The 20,182-nt window shown below is 41.5% G+C and overlaps 1 protein-coding gene across 6 annotated transcripts in view; it reads right to left on the bottom strand.

Annotated features, from left to right (window-relative positions):
- The window catches only part of MAP3K4 (mitogen-activated protein kinase kinase kinase 4), a 112,137-nt gene extending 92,369 nt beyond the window's left edge, over positions 1–19,768 (bottom strand). For 4 of the 6 annotated variants that reach the window (XM_029224035.1, XM_029224036.1, XM_029224041.1 and 1 more), the window contains exon 1: positions 19,432–19,656. In XM_029224035.1, the coding sequence (XP_029079868.1) occupies positions 19,432–19,568 (137 nt within the window). In that variant the 5' untranslated portion in view covers positions 19,569–19,656. Of the gene's footprint in view, positions 1–19,431 lie in introns of all 6 variants that reach the window. The other 2 variants (XM_029224037.1, XM_029224038.1) reach the window with 1 other exon arrangement.
- Between the last annotated feature and the right edge of the window lie 414 nt (positions 19,769–20,182).

Genomic DNA, 20,182 nt, shown 5'->3' with positions numbered 1-20,182 from the left:
AAAGGCGGGGGGGGGGGGGGGGGGGGGGGGGGGGGCGGGGAGTGGCTGAGACAGAAGAGCCCACAGCTCATTTGAGAAACATAAAGGCCATGATGGCCTAGAGTAGAGGGCAGAGCAAACAAGAGCACCCAAAGGGGCAGGCAGTCATCAGATTACGCTAAAGCAGATTCATCCTAGAAGAAAGGTGCAGCCACAAAGAGCATTAAGTAGGGGAAGGGCATGAGTGAACTGACCTTTCTCGTCAAAGTATTTCCCACATCACCTTACACTAGCAGACAGGCATAAAGATATAACACACAAGGCCTCTCAACTATTCAATCTTAAAGTCAATCTAAACAACTATTCTGTCTATACTAGGCCAACAAGCAAGACCAATTCACCTGCCAGGAGCCAACAGAGGAGGAAAAAAAGAATTGTTCACTTGAGAGGAGTTATGAAATCCTTAAAAATGGCAAGTTAACATCTAAGAAATAAAACACTATTCAACATCAAAGATGTAATTAAAGACACAGACAAAAAGTTTGTCTCATGGGCTTCCCTGGTGGCGCAGTGGTTGAGAGTCCGCCTGCCAACGCAGGGGACACGGGTTCGTGCCCCGGTCCGGGAAGATCCCACGTGCCGCGGAGCGGCTGGGCCCGTGAGCCATGGCCGCTGAGCCTGCGCGTCCGGAGCCTGTGCTCCGCAGCGGGAGAGGCCACAACAGTGAGAGGCCCGCGTACCACCAAAAAAAAAAAAAAAAAGTTTGTCTCATGAAAAATATAACTTTCTTCTAACTAAAAACTATATAAACTGGGGGAAATAATTATAATGTACCTAAAAAAATTTTAGAAAGAAGCTCCTATTTTTAATTTTATAGTTTTCTTCACTAAGAACATAATTGGTAACTGCGGTTGAATACATAAGGCTAATGTGAAATTAACTGGAAATGTCGGGCCTGAAGGCCCATGAGTATATAAATACCACTCACAGTTTCCGAAAAGAAGTATCTCACAGTATATAATTAAGTGCAACATGTACAAAACATAGGGAATGTAAAAAGTAAATTATCAAAACTATATTACTTTATATCTCCGTCATAAAGACTATGAGTCCTTTGAAACTGAATGTAAATTTTAATCACATCCATTTTTGGAGTCAAGAGTCCATAGCTTTATCAGATTCTCAAATGTAGTCTATGACCCACAAAGGGCATAGAAGCATGGACCTAGACAATATTTACCACACAGTTAGCAGGGTTCTCCTTTCAAAATATCTCATCCTGACATATACTAAACAGACATTCAAAGGATAAAGGTATCAGATGAATAAGTAATTCAAATCAATACTCAAGCTACAAGGTTGCTTCCACCCGCACTAGGCAAGAATAACAACCCCTCTCCAGACCACATACATTGGCTTTGCCCAAAGCTGACTTCTAAATCACATCAATGTCAAGTGCACCAAATAAGACAGCAATTTTCAATCTTTTGTGACACTCTGTTGTTTTACGTTTGGAATGACACCGTCCTCCATGCTTCTTGTAAAAGTGGTTAATTAAAATAAATTAACATTTAATTTAACAGCCCAATTAATTTAGGAATAATTAGAAAAATCCTTAAATGGTTCATAAGCAAGGCTACAACTAAATACAATAAAGGCAAAGCCTCTTGGAAAAAAAATTTAAGGAAACATGGAACACAATGGTTTGGTGAATGAGATAAAAGGAGAATGTTTCATATAATACATTGCTAGAGACGTGAACGCAGAAGAAAACAATTACAAGAATAAAGTTATTGGGGCTTCCTTTGTGGCACAGCAGTTGAGAATCCACCTGCCAATGCAGGGAATACGGGTTCGAGCCCTGGTCTGGGAAGATGCCACAGAGCAACTAAGCCCGTGCACCACAACTACTGAGCCTGCACTCTAGAGCCCGTGAGCCACAACTACTGGAGGCTGCGATCCACAACTACTGAAGCCCATGCACCTAGAGCCCGTGCTCCACAACAAGAAGTCACAGCAATGAGAAGCCCACGCACCGCAACAAAGGGTAGCCCCCACTCGCCGCAACTAGAGAAAGCCCGCGCACAGCAACAAAGACCCAATGCAGCCAAAAATAAAGAAATAAATTTATTTTAACAAAAAAAGAATAAAGTTATTTATAAAACTGACATACAAGGGTAGAAACCATGGAAGAAAAAGAGATTTAAGCAGTGATTTTCCAGTGATAATTTTGGGTTTATCTTTCTTGAGGCTCATTGAACTGTTTGAATCTATGGGTTTATAGTGTTTGTTCATCAAATGTGAAACATTTACAGCCATATTTCTTAAAATATGTTTTTCAGTTTCCCCCCCTCGCTTTCCTCTTTCAGGAACTCCAATTACAGATATGCAGAGGGCCTGATATTATCCCATACGTCGCTGATGTTCTATACATTTTTTTCTAGTCGGTGTACTCTCTGTACTACATTTTGCATAGTTTCTATTGCTATGTCCACAAGTTCAAAATTTTTTCTACAGTGCCTTCTCTGTTGATAATCCCAACCAGTGTATTTGTCATTTCAGATACTGTATTTTTCATCTTCAGACATTCCATTTGGGTTTTTTTTATATCTTTTATTTTTCTCCAATGTTCATGTTCTCCTTTAAATATACCTGAACATAATTCAATAATAAAAAGACAAATAAACCAATTAAAAATGGGGAAAGGATCTGAATACACACTTCTCCGAAGATATACAAATGGCCAACAAGCACCTGAAAAGATGCTCACCACCACTAGGAAAATACAAATCAAAACCATGAGATAGTACTTTTCGTCCATTAGGGTGGGTATAATCAAAACGTCAGAAAGTGACTTCCCTGGCAGTCCAGTGGTTAAGACTCCGCACTTCCAATGTAGGGGGCACGGGCTCGATCCCTGGCCAGGGAACTAAGATTTCACGTGCCCTGCAGTGCGGCCAAAAATAAATAAATAAATAGTTTAAAGTCAGATAATAACAAGCATGGGCAAGGATGTGAAGAAATCAGAACTCTCGTACGCTGCTGGTGGGAATGTCAAGTGGTGCAGCCAGGTTGAAAAACGTATGACCCAGCAATTAGACTCCTAGGTATATATATGCCAGAAAAATGAAAACATATGTCCACACAAACAACTGTATAAACACTTGAATGTTTATAGCAGCATGACTCATACTAGCCAAAAGGTGGCAACAACGTCTATCGAGTGAAGAATGGATAAGCAAAATGTAGCATATGCATTTAGTGAAACATTATTCAGCCAAATAAAGGAATGAAGGACGCATACATGGTACAACATGGATGAAACTTGCAAACATTAGGCTAAATAAAAGCTGTCATAAAAGACCATATATTATATGATTCAATTTATAAAACATGTTCAGAACAGGCAAATATACAGACACAGAAAGTAGACTAATGGTTGCTTAGGACGGGGGGGGGGGGGGGGGGGGAGGCAGCAGTAGCTGAAGGGTACCAGGTTTCTTTCTGAGGTAATTAAAACACTCGAAAATTGACCAGGTGATGTTTGCACATACCTTCGAGCACACTAAAACAACCAATCTGGACACTTTAAATGGGCGAACTGTATGCCATATGAATTATATCTCAATAAATTTATTTTATTTCTTTTTCCCTTCCCTTTTTTTTTTTTTTACGTGGGGACACCTCGGATGCGAACCAAGGACCTCTTGATTGGCAGAAAGCTATTTAAAAAAAAAATAAATACGTAAAGGCAAGATACCTACTCCTATAGTTCTCTTACTCTCCATGTAAAACCCAGTTTCAGTTAGAATACTTTCTGATAGCCTAGAAATGGAATGTTTAAGAATTCAAATATATATACTTTAAGGTCAGTACAAGCTTTTAGCACCAAAAAAAAGGGGGCTATCTCACTTTTTCATGTCTTGAAGAAATTTTGAACAGCAAAACATCTGGGAAACTGTATGGTACAGATCTCTACATAACCAAATTACCTTACTTTAATCACCTATTATTCAAATTCTAACAAAATAATTTGAAAAAGCACTAGCAAATGAGCAGGATTTGAACAGAAGGCAATCCTATTTCTACTAAAACAAGGGGAATTAGGGATCTTATGACAGGTTCTACATCAACTCTCATTCAGAGAGCAATTCTAAGAGGAGAGCTCTTACCAGGTATGTAAGATGTAGTATCCAGCGATGCAAAAAGGAATAGAAATCTTGCATACGGAGCCTTAAAAAAAGACACTCCTTTGTCTTTTATTAGTTCACAAATTCTCAGAAAATGAGAACAGAAAGGGAATACAAAGGAAGAGGTGCCAAGAACCAGTAAAATTATTAAAGTCTTGTCAGTGATAATTCATTGAATTAACTCATTCGTTCCATCAACAGATACTTATGCAGTATCTACCATGTGCGTAGCTATTAGACAAGATTTACAGTGATATAAAAATACATAAAACCTACATTATAAGCTCTTTTATGGCTTACAGTTTATGTAAGCTATGGTATTTTTCCATAAAATATAGAAAATGGTATTTATGGTATTTTTCCAGAAAAAATGGGTCTGAAATGATTTTCCCTTAATTACATGTGTTGGACTTCCTAGCTTTAAAGAAATGGAAGAAAATTTAAAGGAAAATATTTAACTATGTGAACATTTAAAACTTCAATATATAAAAAAATAATAACTAAACATATTAAAAGCTAACCTGGAAAAAAAAATGTCCTTAATTTATAAAAGAGTCATTATTGTAAAGCAATTATACTCCAATAAAGATGTTTAAAAAAAAAAAAGACTCATTAAAACTGGCAAGAGGGCTTCCCTGGTGGCGCAGTGGTTGAGAGTCCGCCTGCCGATGCAGGGGACACAGGTTCGTGCCCCGGTCTGGGAAGATCCCACATGCCGCAGAGCGGCTGGGCCAGTGTGAGCCATGGCCGCTGAGCCTGCGCGTCCGGAGCCTGTGCTCCGCAACAGGAGAGGCCACAGCAGTGAGAGGGCCATGTACCGCAAAAAAAAAAAAAAAAAGAAAAAAAACTGGCAAGAAAAACCCTAAGATACCAACAGCAAAATAAGCAAAGAATATAAAAAGATAATTCACAAAATAAATTTAAGTAGCAATAAAACATGAAAATAGTTCCACCTGCTTAGTAACCAGACACTCAAATTAAAACAAGATAACCCTTTCCGGGCTATTAAATTAGCAAAGACTTTTTATAATAATACTCAAAGCTAGAAATCTAGTAAGGTAAGCACTATTTGTGGCCTATACATTCATATAATCTTTTCAGAAGAAAATGTTTAACAGTAGATATTAAAACTCTGAAATGTGTTCAAACTCCTTTCAAATTCTACATTCAGGAAATGACTTTAGAAGAGCAGCCAGAAGAGCATTAAGAGCTGTGGATCAGCAGGTTCACTGCAGTGCTACCTAGGACAGCAAGAAACTGGTAATAATGTAAATGGTTTAGAGCATGACCATAAACTGAAATTATACAGCTATTTTTAAATGATGTTTTAATATTTTTACTAACATGGCAAACGCTCACAATATGTTCAGATAATATCATGCCCACCTCAGTCTAGAGGGACCTCTTCTCACCCGTGTATAATTTACTTGGCAATTAATCATTCTTTTGATATCTTTTACTGCTATAATAAACTATTATTTAAATCATTCACCACATCCTTTCACATTTATGCCTAAGGAGATAGCATATAAAATACAGGACCACAGACTCTGAAGCATAACAAGGATGAATGTGTTCTCTCTCTCTCTCTCTCTCTCTCTCTCTCTCTCCCCTTTATTTATTTTTTTGGCCGCACTGCACAGCACGCAGGATCCTACTTTCCAGACCAGGGATTGAAACTGTGCCCCCTGCAGTGAAAGCCAGGAGTCCCAACCACTGGACCACCAGCGAAGTCCCCTGAACTAATACATCTCTTAAACACTCACTTTCTCCATCTGAAAAATGCACATCTATTTTACAAGTTCATTGTAATCATTATATAAAACATGTTATACTATTTGAATGATGGTACACAGGTAGATGATAGATGTAAATTTACCATTTCTGCACCAGACCATGAATTATAAAGCTTCTATTTACCTTATCTCTTCTCCTTAACTAAATTATAAATCCCTTGAAGACAGGGCATGTTTTACGTTACACTTACACATAATACAAGTATTATCTATCTGCCTAGGAGACTGTGAGAGGATTCAGAAGACAAGTGCCATTTGAAATGACTGCAGTAGAAAAGTGAGGAAAGGGTAGTTGATACACAGGAACCAATCTACTCAAAGGCAAGAAGTTGAGAAAAAAGATGCCATGTTCAGGAAGGGGAGAGATGTTCAGTGTGGATGAGGTCTATTTGGCCTGGACCTTAAGCTTAAAGGCGTTTCAAATTTAGCTACCTTTGAGTGGCAAATTTGTGTAGGGATGTATTGAAAGGTCTGCTCACAAACAGACTTCAAGTGAAATTCATGGCCTCCCTATTTCTAGCTAAATCTGAGGGTAGGGAGATCTCCAACCCAGAAAGCTCCCTGGACCAGGGGGTAGGGGAGAGGAGAGGGGAGTTGTTATTTACTGGACACAAAGTCTCCGTTTTGCAAGATGAAGAGTTCTGGAGATCTGCCACAGTGTGAATGAATATACTTAAGCACTACTAAACTAACACTTAAAAATGATTACAATGGTAAAAAACAACACCCCCCCCAAAACCCTGAGAGAATAAAAACACCCTGTGATACATTTACACAATGAAGTACTTTATAGTAACAAAAATAAAAGAACCACTATCACCCAAAACAACATAGGTGAATCTCATGAACATCATGTTGCATGAAAGATGTGAAATATCACTAAGTGTCAGGGCAATGAGGAGAGGAGGGCAGTGACCATGCGGGGGCAGAAGGGGTCTCTAGGGTGCTGCTTTCTTCACACAGGTGATCTTTACAAGAGCAAGTTCACTTCTAGATAATTTATCATGCTATGCATTTCATATATATATTATACAAATGTCTGTGTTACATTATACAACAGCAAATATTACACAAAAATTTAAAATAAAAAAACCTGAGGGAACCTACCGGGTCCCACCTAATTGGTCAATTGGCCTCTCTTTCTCTTTCATCTCTGTATTATCAAATTCTGTGAATTGCCTATATAGTTGCCTCTATTATATATAATTCAATATGTAAAATTCTGTACTTACAGAGGAACAGATTATACCTAAAATATATATATAGGTATACTCTTTAATACTGTAATTTCATTTCCAGGATTTTATTCTAATAAAATATCTTGGATATACATAAAGACTGAGCCAAAAAGAATGTTCATAACATTGTTGCTTATAATAGCTAAAGAAATGGAAACACCCTAAAAGTCCAACAAAGGACTAAATTAATTAAGATCACAAGCAGCTTCCTGGAATAGAAACATCAGAAAACACTCAATGGGGGTCAGGAGGCAGCTGCTACACAACAGAGGCTCTCACTGGCAGACAGAGATTACCCCCAATACTATGTAATAAGAATCACTACATCCCACTTTAAGTTTTCCATCACCTACAGACAGGTGCTTGTTTTACTCGGCTGCTTCCCTGAAAGCACCTAGCATCGGCTACAGTCCAGGGTGCCTGTCTTCAACAAAGAAGGGCCATCTCAGGGCCTGTGGAAAAGGACTCTCCCATGTATTATACTTTCAGGTACAGGCTTCTGATGGCCTCTTTAAACAACTCTGAGATCACACCAGTGGAATGAGTCAGGATTTATAGAACTCTAGTCAAAGTAATTCAAAACCAGTTAAATTACAGTATTCCAATAAAGAGGAATATTGTTTGTCATTAAATATGTTTAAAACATGGGAAAGTGCTCATGATATGGTAGCTTCTAAAGATAAAATGTATGGAGGGGAAATTTATATATATATATATATAAACATATATATATGTAATTTATATACTGGATTGGCCAAAAAGTTCCTTCAGTCTTTAAGTAAAAATAAAAGACACATTCTTCATTTTCACCAAGAACTCTATTGAACAGCATATTCACCTTTTGTTCCACTACCTTCTGCCAGTTTTCAGGCAACTTCATAATTCCATCTTCCCAAAACTTTTTACCTTTTTGAGCAAAGAACTGTTCCAGGTGCCTCTTACAGTCTTCAGGGGAATTGAAATTTTTTCCATTAAGAGAATTTTGTAAAGACAGAAATAAATGGAAATCCGAAAGTGCAGTGTCTGGTGAAAACGGCAGATGAATCAGAACTTCCCAGCCAAGCTGTAACAGTCTTTGGTCATCAGAGAAACACGCGGTCTTGCGTTATCCTGATGGAAGATTATGTGTTTTCTGCTGACTAATTCTGGACGCTTTTTGACGAGTACTGCTTTCAGTTGGTCTAATTAGGAGCAGTACTTGTTGGAATTAATCGTTTGGTTTTCCGGAAGGAGCTCATAATAGAGGACTCCCTTCCAATCCCAACATATATACAACATCACCTTCTCTGGATGAAGACTGGCCTTTGCTGTGGTTGGTGGTGGTTCATTTCACTTGCCCCACAATCTCTTCCATTCCACATTACTGTACAGTATCCACTTTTCATCACCCGTCACAATTTGTTTTATAAACGGAACGTTTTCCTTACGTGTATATGCAGAAATACACTTAACTTATGTGGAACCCGAACATCAAAGCGATTAATGTAACCAAGCTGGTGCAAATGATTTTCAATGCTTGATGCAGGTATTTTGAGAATTCGGATATCTCCCTCATGGTATAACACTGATTGTTCTCAATTAATGAGAACAATCAACTTCAGCTGGTCTACCTGACTGTGGAGCATCATCCAGTGAGAAATCTCCAACACGAAACTTCGCAAACCACTTTTGACACGTTCGATCAGTTACAGCACCTTCTCCACACACCGTACAAATCATTTTTGGGTTTCAGTTGCGTTTCTACCTTTCTTGAAATAATAAAGCATAATATGCTGAAAATGTTGCTTTTTTCCTTCCACCTGCAATATTAAAATGGGTACACAAAAATCCACCAATTTTGATAAGTTTTTTCTTTAAATGCACACTGATATGTTAGGGTATATGTCACAATGCAACCCAACAAAATTGTCTGGAATGAAATTAAAGACAACTAAACACTGCTAGTTGTCTTAACAGGAAAAAATACGAACGAACTTTTTGGCCAAACCAATATATAAATCACACACACACACACACACACACACACACACACACACACACACAGGTAAAGAGGTAAAGCCCAGGAAAGAAATATGCCAAAATGTTAATGGTGACTATTTTTAGATGGTAGGATTATGACTGGCTATTTTCTTCTTTATACTTTTCAGATTTTTCTACAATTGACACGTGTTACTTTTATAATCAGAGAGATTTCTAACTGATTTAGAAAAGTGATTTCATTCACTTTTCTAAGGCAACAGCTAGACCAATTTGGAAAATATTACTCTTAAATATAATGCACAACATTTAAAAAAATGAAAATAGTAGTAATCTAAGTTGTAAAGACATGTCAAGTTAAACAAACAACTAAAAAGAAGTTCCAGAGAAAAAAGACTGAGCTGTGCCTAATGACCTAAAGGAGTCATTCAACCTGTAGTGTAAACACTTCTGATTTTAGTGTCATGATTTATGATGCTCGTGTCAAAATTCCAAACACCTTTAGGAATATGCAAAATAATCACAGTTGAAGCAAAAGAGGGAATCTGGAAAAGCCAGGTCCCCAAATCCTCTTTCTCCTATGACTTCAACAGACATGGAAAAAACAAATGTTTCTTGAATAAAGATTACAGCAGCTATTTTAAAATGTACCTAGCCTCAAAACATACCTGATGGCTTTTTATGAAAATTAATTACAATGGACTTCCTCCCTTTTCACTTTAAATGAAAAAATAAAAAGCAAAGAAATTAATAAAGAGAACTAAATTACGGAGCACTTTATATAAAAGGCCATTATCTCATTTAATTTAGTAACAACCTACGAAGGAGGTGCTATTATTATTTGATTTTCAAAGGAGCAAACTGACTCTGAGAGAAGTTAAGTAACTTTCCCCAAATCAGAGGCTACTAATTAAAAGGTAAGATTCAAAGCCTGTCTGTCCAGTACCAACACCTCTGTGCCCTCCAATATATCCACTGCGTCCTCCACCCAACAAGTACCTGTGGAGAGCCTACCACTCATTAGACACTGTGCCAGGAACGGAGACCTAAAAGTGAGCCAAACAACCACATCCCTGCCCTCCTGGAGTCTGATGGCTATTGAGGCCAAGAGACAATAAACAAACGTTCATTCAAGTAGATAATTACAAATGGTGAGATGCCAGAACATGGTGGAGAACCACTGGGACTAGGAAGACTCAGAACAGAGGGACTTAATCTAACTTCTAGTGAAGGGGTATGAGGTTAAGGGAAGGCTGACCCTGAAGTAAGCAATGCTTAAAAGAAGACCAGGAGGAGGAGGAAGAATTAACAAGGCAAAGAAGGAGAGCAAAATATAACACCCCAGGTCATCCTTTTCTTAAAAATATACTTGGGGGGCTTCCCTGGTGGCGCAGTGGTTAAGAATCCACCTGCCAAAGCAGGGGACACGGGTTCCAGCCCTGGTTCGTGAAGATCCCACATGCTGCAGAGCAACTAAGCCCGTGCGCCCCAACTACTGAGCCTGCGCTCTAGAGCCCTTGAGCCACAACTACTGAAGCCCGCGCGCCTAGAGCCCGTGCTCCACAAGAGAAGCCACCGCAATGAGAAGCCCACACACCACAACGAAGAGTAGCCCCCGCTTGCCGCAACTAGAGAAAGCCTGCGTGCAGCAATGAAGACCCAATGCAGCCAAAAAATAAATTTTTTAAAAAATAAAAATATACTTCACTGCAGTGAAAACTGCTGTACCCTAACACACACACACACACACACACACACACACACACAGAGGAGAGAATGAGTTCCTTTTTTTTCTTTTCTTGAGGACTGCTCTACTGGAAAAAAAATTAAAATACATATTAGTGTTTCAGAGAAAAATGAACAAATTATCTAATGTACTCATATAGTCCGACACAAATTTTACTGTAAAATTAATACCAAATTTTAAACTCATCTTTACAACCCTTGTGTTTAAGGATAAGCAACCAAGAGAACAACCTTGAGACACAGGATAAGATGCATTCTTATTCCTGCCTTTGGGGAATAATGCTGTTTTCATAGAAGAAACAGTCGGATCCAAATCGTGCCTAGCTTCTTCAAAACGCCTTTTGACCATTTAGTGGATAAGCACAATGCTTGTTCTCCTGACTCAATCTCAAGGGACAAAGGACAAAGTATTTGCAATAGCATCTTTTTAAAATTTTGGTAGAGCTGTGTTTTTCAAAATGAGGGTCACAACCCATTTGTGGATAATAAAATCAATTTAATGAGTCATGATGAACAATTTTTTTAGTAGGAGAACAAAACAAGAATTATCAGCATATATCATATATTACAAGGTCAAACATTGTTTCATAAATTTTTGTTTCAGTTATACAGCACCCATATACTGTTGTAAAACATATTTCCTACCATAGGTCACAAGCACGGCCAGAGTTTCAACATCACCACCCCGGGACAGAAATTACAATCTTACTGCCTGATTGACCTAAAGACTGAGCACAGAAAAAAATAAGGAGATCTCTAAAAAGGTTTGAGTGCCAGCACCTCTTTATTCTGTGAACTTGAAACAAAGTTTCATGGGAAAAAAAAGGTGCGTACAATGAGTTTGGGGGAGATTTCAGGGTTGCGTGTTTCTTTTGCATTTTTTTTTTCTTTTTCTGAAAACAAATCTTTCATCACTTCTCCACCCTGTAAAGTCCACTTAATCCAGAAAGCCTAGTATTCCATCCATGGTTGGTGTGCGGGCCTGAGCTGAAGAGCACCTTTAGCTCTGGACACTAACGGGAGCACAGAGTGACAGAAGGAACGGGAGGTGAGAGCATGGAGACCTGGGTCCTAGGCTGTGACCCTGGGGAAGCTGCAGCCTCTGTAGGCTGCTTTTCTCACCTCTAAAATGAAGGGCATGGCTGAGATGCCCTGGTCCAGGAAGATCCCACATGCCACGGAGCAACTAAGCCCGTGCGCCACAACTACTGAGCCTGCACTCTAGAGCCCGCGAGCCACAACTACTGAGCCCATACGCCACAAGTACTGAAGCCCACGCGCCTAGCGCCTGTGCTCCACAAGAGAAGCCACTGCAATGAGAAGCCTGCACACCACAATGAAAAGTAGCCCCTGCTCACTGCAACTAGAGAAAGCCCGTGCACAGCAACAAAGACCCAACACAGCCAAAAAAATAAATAAATAAATTTATTAAAAAAAAAATTTTGTGAGAAAACCAACTTATACCTATATTTTTATGTTCCTACACAAAAAGACTTCAGAATTTTAATGGTACAATAAATTTAATGCATGTATTAAATTTTCTTCCAAACTATTTCCACTGAAAGACTAAAAAGGTTGACAATTTCTATTAATTTTACATATCCAAACTAGCTGTCCTCTCATAAGCCCTGTTGAGAACATTCTGCAGTTCAGCAGTATCCTCAAACAGCCTGCTCACATGCAAAAAGAAAAAAAAAAAAGCTCCACTGAAAACATCAAATCTGATCAGCTTTAAAGCTTAGCATCTACTTTTTTCCACAGAAGGCTTACTTCTTCTGAAATTATGCTGAAAGGAAATCCTCTTATGAAACGCTTTTGAAAGAATGCCTAATATATTCTTAATATCTTTCCCTGCTACTTTATAAACACTTGGCATTCATATGATCCATGAGACTAATACTTCTACTGATGTCTGCAAAATACGACAAATGAGTGTTCTTACAGGTCAAAAACAAATTTTCATTTTGCCTATGCCATTAGTGAATAAATATCTAAAGGCAACTTGCACTCCATACGTGAGTGTGAGGTCTGTGGGAAATATAAGACTGTACCTACCACACCTACTTTCCAGAGAAATAATGTTCCTTTTAAAATACAGTGGTTTCAACCATGCCTCTTAAAAAGGGTAAAGTATTTTAACATAACATACATGTTGAGAATATAGTTATAGATCGAAGTAATAATTCTATGACTATAAAGGCCACCATAGAGCAAAGCCCTTTGTTTGTTACTGCTGATGTTGTTTGTACCTCAACTACAAACTCTGTTATCCAGGATGAACTAAATAATTAAAGAAAACCAAATGGATATCGTCAGCTCAGACAGTGCATATATACTAAAATTTTAAAAAGGAAAATTTAAATTTATTTAAAATTTGGCAACAATAGTCTCTTTATACAACATATAGAATCTTATCAATTTCAATTTTAGGAACAATGCAAAGTAAAGAGACTTAAAATGATAAATGTAGAGGAATTTGGGCTCTCTAGCTTTTTATTGTAAAATAAAAACATGTAACGTTCATTATAAAAAATTTTAGGAAAAAAGTAGGATGTATCCCTTCAACCTTTTTTCTAGACACATATATACTTTTTTTTAATGGGTTCATACTAAGTATAAGGATTTTAAGAAGCCCAACTCAAATTATTAATGGTTTATGCAGAAATAAAGAATTTATCAATTCACATATCGAATCAAGAGAAAAATGGGGGTGAATGTAGCATAAAAGGACAATAGCCAAAGACTTCTTTTGGTCTCTTCTTTTCTCTGGGGTTCAACGTCACTGTCTGAAACCAAACTAGTTCTCTGTGAGATGGTGACTACGGTTCGGGGAGCTAGCTCTAGGCTCAGGACTCCACAGTATACATTTCAGTTACTAAAAAGAGCTTTTCTGTCCCCCAGCTCCAATTTGAAAAATCCTAGGAAAGAACTCGAATGGCCTGGCTTGCATCAAGCGCCCATCCCTATAGCCAGGAGTGCGTAAGCCGAGGGCAGCTCCAGTCTGTACCATGGAGCTAGAATCGAGAAAGGGGGTTGGGTGAGGGGGCAGGACAGTCACAGCTGGTGGAGAGATCTATACGAGCTGAGCAGCCACCTCAAGTATTGGCTACCATCTTCTGCACATGCTGTTGTATAATCTGCTTTTCTCATTGAACACAGTGGTAGGTATGTATAAATCTGAAGTACCTGAGAATCTCTTTAAAAGTAGATACTCAGGTCCCACTTGTATGAAGCCTTATCTAGAAGGAATTATATCATGACCATTTGCCCATGTCACTGAATATTCCTTAAAAACATGGTTTTTAATAGCTGCACAGAATTCTCATGTAGGTCTAAATTTTTTAAATTTAATTTTATGGACTTCCCTGGTGGCGCAGTGGTTAAGAATCCACCTGCCAATGCAGGGGACACGGGTTCGATCCCTGGTCTGGAAAGATCCCACATGCCACGGAGCAACTAAGCCCGTGCGCCACAACTATTGAGCCTGCATTCTAGAGCCCACGAGCCACAACTACTGAGCCTGCATGCCACAACTACTAAAGCCTGCACACCTAGAGCCCGTGCTCTGCCACAAGAGAAGCCACCACAATGAGAAGCCCGTGCACCGCAAGGAAGAGTAGCCCGCGCTCGCCGCAACTAGAGAAAGCCCGCGCGCAGCAACAAAGACCCAACGCAGCCAAAAATAAATAAATGTATTAAAAAAATAAAAATAAATTTAATTTTATGACAAATCCAGATAAACCACATACCATCATGATCTTTTTTGAACACAAGAGTCAAAAAGCATTTTACGAAAGCACCAACCACTGACATCTTTGCCACACCTTTTCCAGAAACTACGCCAAAGGACTCTTTGTCGGGGGCAGGGTCAGAGGAGTGGATTATGAGGAGGGTGAAGACAGTTAGGTGATCCTCTGAGACTTACCATTAGTAAAAATCTACCACTGAGGGTTTTTTAAACAGATGTCTTTAAGGGACAAGGATACAATATACCTCAAAGTAAAGCAGGAAAAGCAAGGTTTGTCATAATCTAATTAAAGTAAGACTGAAGATTAAAAACAAACACACTGTAACCTAACAAACTGAGGGAAGTTAGTGACCAGAGGGAAAAGAAAAACAGCAGCCCGTGTGAAGTCTAGGGAAACGAAAACCTAAGAGTAAGACTCTTGTTACCTGCCTCTCATCCTAGAAGCAGGGGGTATGCCTGTTAGGGATGCAAGCCAACCTGGTCTGTTAACATTAGTCACTAAGATCATTCAACTAATTTCCCTAGCTGATGTCATGCTTACCAATCAATCTCTTAATTATACTTTGGCTTTCTACAGGCAAAAGAATACACTGACCCAGCAGGTACAGACAAAGCCAAGTAGGAGCTGAAGCACAGTACCTGAACCTTGCTTACCGTATGCTGCCCAGGGAATGCCAGCTTATAAAGACCCACAGCAGTCACTGGCCAAACTCTTTTTCCAACATTTCCCCCATTTTCTCTTTAAAGAAATTATTTCCAATGGCCTACTGACTGGAGGCATCAAAGTGTCTTTATAAACAATACATACCACCTGGTCAAATGAGAAGGCTAAAACAACAGCATGCTATGAGTAAAAATTATAATCACTGAGGAATGAGGTATTATTAAGTAACAGGAAGTTATTAAGGCAACGTATCCAGTAAACAATCAAGACTTTATATCCCCTTATTTCAGTAGGGCTCAGAACAAGATTTACAAGACATTAAGAGAACGCAAGTGAAAGAAGTAGAAGCAACTTCTAACAATATGACAATTAAAGGGAACCACATGGGCTTCCCTGGTGGCGCAGTGGTTGAGAGTCCGCCTGCCGATGCAGGGGACACGGGTTCGTGCCCCAGTCCGGGAAGATCCCACATGCCGCAGAGCGGCTGGGCCCGTGAGCCATGGCCCCTGAGCCTGCGCGTCCGGAGCCTGTGCTCCGCAGCGGGAGAGGCCACAACAGTGAGAGGCCCGCGTACCGCAAAAAAAAAAAAAAAAAAAGGGAACCACAAAGTCCTTCTTGAAAGACGAGCTGTCCCCATTTCAGAACATGAAGGAGCTTCTGCTATCACTGGAGCCCTTTGTTACTGCTGTGTGGTCACTGCTTCTCTGCCTAAAGCCACCCCTGCCAACAGTATCTCCCCTAGTAAGGGTCTCAAGCCGCGCCCATCACTGATGCTGCCAGGAGAGCCTGCAGCTGCACCATAAGGTGGGTTTCGCTAAGGAGAATAAATAAGTGACATCCAGTGGCAAGACTGAAACAAGCAGGCTCCAAGGGGACATTCAAGGAGAGGGAGAGATCAAACCACCTAGGAGGGACAGAATATTGAAGTACTTTTTTAGTAGTGAAACCCATTTTTTCAAATGAACTTATAAGAACCATATTATAAAAAGTAAATAAGGTCACTGGTTAAAAAAAGTTATTTCATGTAACAAGTACTTTACACTGGTCAATAAATGAGAACAAGGAGGCTATTTTTTTTAAAAAAATTTTTTTTAATTTATTTTTTAAAATTTATTATTTTGGCACTGGGTTTTTGTTGCTGCACAAGGGCTTTCTCTAGTTGCGGTGAGCGGGGGCTACTCTTGGTTGCGGTGCGTGGGCTTCTCATTGCGGTGGCTCCTCTTGTTGAGGAGCGCAGGCTCTAGGCACGCAGGCTTCAGTAGTAGTTGTGGCTCACGGGCTCTAGAGCGCAGGCTCAGTAGTTGTGGCGCACAGGTTTAGTTGCTCGCGGCATGTGGGATCCTCCCGGACCAGGGCTTAGAACCTGTGTCCCCTGCATTTGGCAGGCGGATTCTTAACCACTGCGCCACCAGGGAAGCCCTAACATAAACATTTTTATGAAAGCTTACAGGAGATAGGAGCAGTCTCGTATCAGCCTTAATAGCCAAGATCTGTGTTTCTTTTAAACGCAGCTTCAAGAAATCACAAAAGTAAATTGTTCCAAATTAGTTTTAAAAGCTCTCCTTATAATCTCAGGATCCTCCTACAACTGACCCAGAAGCTTAAAAAAGAAATTATAAGGAATGCTTATTTCTAAGTTTAATCACTAACAATAACAACTGCTATCCTTATCATGAATTATTTATCAAAAACAAGGACAAGAAGTATCCACCACTGACAACAGGCAGTAAACCCAAAAGAGCACTGTCGCTTCTCAACCTGTTTTGTGTTCCCCGGTCATTGCATAACTCTCACATCAGCACGCGCTGAGCAGATGTACTGGGCTGGCACCTGCCGCGCTGCCGCACTGGCCAACGTGTGCGGGCCTGCTTTCCACAAAAGACCTGTGCATCAGATCAGCCTTCCTCATCAATGACACATCGACATGAAGTGCATGAACAAAGATGGCAGATGGAGCTTTATTCTGGTCTGTCCCAAACCAGTTAACCTAGTAGCACAAGTCACGTTATTGGTCTCCTATGCGTTAAATGTGGCATCTAGCATTATTTGAAAATGCATGTTGAGCTTCTTTAAAATGGTTAAAAACACAGGTAAAAGAAATTCAAATAAACAACTGCAGAGCCCCTGAAGCATCTTTTACTAATGATCTACAGTAAGTTGGTCAGAGGTCAGCTCTGTGTATTAAAGAGGTGGTGGTGACAATAAGGACGTATAAGAGAAAAAATAACAGCTTTGTCAAGTAATGTTTTACAGATTTGCTATTGTAAAATTAACTGCAATGTTGCTAAGAAAAATATTTCTAAGATCTTCTTGTTCTGTACAGTGCTGTTCACTTAAAGTTGAAGCCGATTATCCTGACCTATTTCTACTATAACAAAGACAGAAACCTGGCTGAAAACTAAAGATTTCTTTTTATCATTAGAGAAACAGTCATTTTTTACAGCACATTTGCAATTCTCTCTGTTCCTTTTACCTAAGAGTGTTCACATCCATTTTTTCCCAGAGTATAGTTATACAGAATTATAACTTCTGATCTGCCCGTTTGTATAATGAAATCAACTCTCTTCTTCATGGCGGTTAAGAGCAGGGAATGTGCAGCCAGACCTGAGTTCAGCACTAACTGTGAAACCTTGGGCAAAACACTTAACTTTGTGCCTCAGTTTCCTCATCTTAAAAAGAGACAGTAATAGTATGTTCCTCATAAGGTTGTTGGTCAAGATTAAATGGGTTAATAGAAGCAAAGGAAATGGCACATTTTAAACGATTAGTAAGTGTTCGCTATTATTATTTTTAAAGAAAAACTTAAAGGAGTCAAAATACCCAAAGTATGAATCTACTACCAAATTTATATAATAAACTTTCTGACAAAAGTTCTAAAAATGTTAGATGTATTCCAAAGGACCAAAATGAATTCTCATTACACCATGTACCATTATTTACAGAAGCTGTTCCCTAAAAGTTCACAAGAGTATCTCGGAAGTACCTCAGAGTTAAGGAAAATGAAGAACGACTTTCTTCACAGCCTGTAAAAACCAAACAAATCTGTTTGGGCCGACTGGGTCATAACAAGCACGAATGTGGTTCCTGTATTCAGTTCTAACTACAGCTGCAGATTTTGTTTAAAATTTCTTTAAGGAGGAAAAAGAAAGAGGACACTTAACTCCCTTATTCCTGCAACTACAGAGCAAGATAGCAAGATGCAAGAGGAGACGTGGAAGTATTTTCCTTACAGGGGACAGGGGGCAGCAGTTTGCAAGTTTACACTGGGATGCAAAAGACAGGGGTAAGAGGGCATTTGAACATACAAACGGAGGCACATAAGAGGGAAATTCTTAGTTATGGTGAATTTCATCTCCCGATCAGAAAAATGACATAAGAATTCAGTAATAGAGCCCCTAGGGAACAGAATGCAACGAATGCTTTGGGTACCAAAGTTCCATATTAGAGCTTCCTGTGGGAGCAAAGTTTTGGACAAATCAATCCTTCACTTGATGTGCACGTGTGAGCAACAATCTGCACAACGCCACTACTCACGGCCGGTAAAGGGCCCTCAGAAAGAGAAACCAACCTGTTTGCACAGGCACACTCGGGGGGAGACAAACGGAGGGCAGGAGGAGAACGAAGGGGAAACAGCGAGTGTGCATCTGCTTCACGAGCGTCTACCTCTTTACTTGAGCGGGGGCGAAGGGGAGGTAGCATTTTCGCTTAGTAACGAGGGGCGTAGTTTCAGCGCGGCGCCGGTTCGGAAGCCTTGGAGGGGGAGGGGGAGGGGGTGCCAGTCCCGGCAGGACCAGGGGCGCCCCGCTACGCTCCCGCCCCGCCGCATTCCCGGCGCGCGGCGATGCTGCAAGGAGAGCCGGCGGGCTAAGCGCTCGGCCGGACCCGCGGCGCCCCGGCAGGAGTCCCTGGGCCGACCCGGCGGCCGTGCCCTCCGTCCAGGGCTGCACCCCGCCCCTCCGGCCCGGCAGCCTGGATGCTCCCGCACCACCTGGCGGGAAGCAGAGGCCCCCACGCCCCCTCGTGCCCCCGACCAAGCTCGGGCCAGGACGAGACCCACTTTCTGCGCCGGGCCCGCCGCGGCAGCCCCACTCACCTCGCCGCCCGGCAGCGCTCCGGCTCGGGTTCGGGTTCCGGCGGCGGCGGCGGCGGCGGCTCCTCCATGGCGGCGGCGGGAGTGACGGCGAAGGCGGGCGGCGGGACCAGCTCGGCGGCGGCGGCGGCTTCTCTCATCCGTGCACGGAGCCCCGCATGGCCGCGGCGGGCAGTAAGCTGCAGCCTGGCGCGGGGAACCGGAGCCCCGGGGTGCAGGAGTGACTCGGCTCCGCCTCCGCCTCTAGCCCGCCGCAGGAGCCGCTCGCGCCGCGGCCATCTTGGAGACGGCGACCGGCCAGCGCCGGGCTACGGCGGGTGGCGAGGGACAAGCTTCACAGGGAGGCGGCGGCGGGCGCGGGGATGGACCGGCGGGGAAGGCCGGGGAGGGGAGGGGAGGGGTGGAGGCGTGGGAGACCGGGCGGCAGACAGCTAGCAGGTTGGGGTAGCGGCGCTCTGCCCCGGGGGCTGGGTCTCGCCGCCGCCGCCGTCTGGCTCCGCTCGCGGGGAGTGTGCGGTGGGCTGTGCGCGCCGGTGCTCCCAGGTGGTCAGCGGGGGGGCGTGCACCGAGGGCCCCGGGAAGGGCATCGCGGCCTGGGTTAGGCGGCGACTCCTGACTTTGAAGTGCTTTGTGAACTTTAGCAAGAGGATCGTCGCCAAACGTAGATGCCATCCTCAGAAACAGGGATGGATGTAACGCTCACAGCTCACACGCAGGCGTGGAGGCTTTGGGAGACTTGTCAGTCCTGGGGGGC

Source organism: Monodon monoceros, unplaced genomic scaffold (genome assembly GCF_005190385.1).
Source record: "Monodon monoceros isolate NGI ecotype Baffin Bay Population unplaced genomic scaffold, NGI_Narwhal_1 Super_Scaffold_15, whole genome shotgun sequence".
In the NCBI taxonomy this organism is placed as follows: domain Eukaryota; kingdom Metazoa; phylum Chordata; class Mammalia; order Artiodactyla; family Monodontidae; genus Monodon; species Monodon monoceros.
Note: the sequence above shows the minus strand (reverse complement) of the source record. Positions and strands in the feature narration are given on the sequence as shown.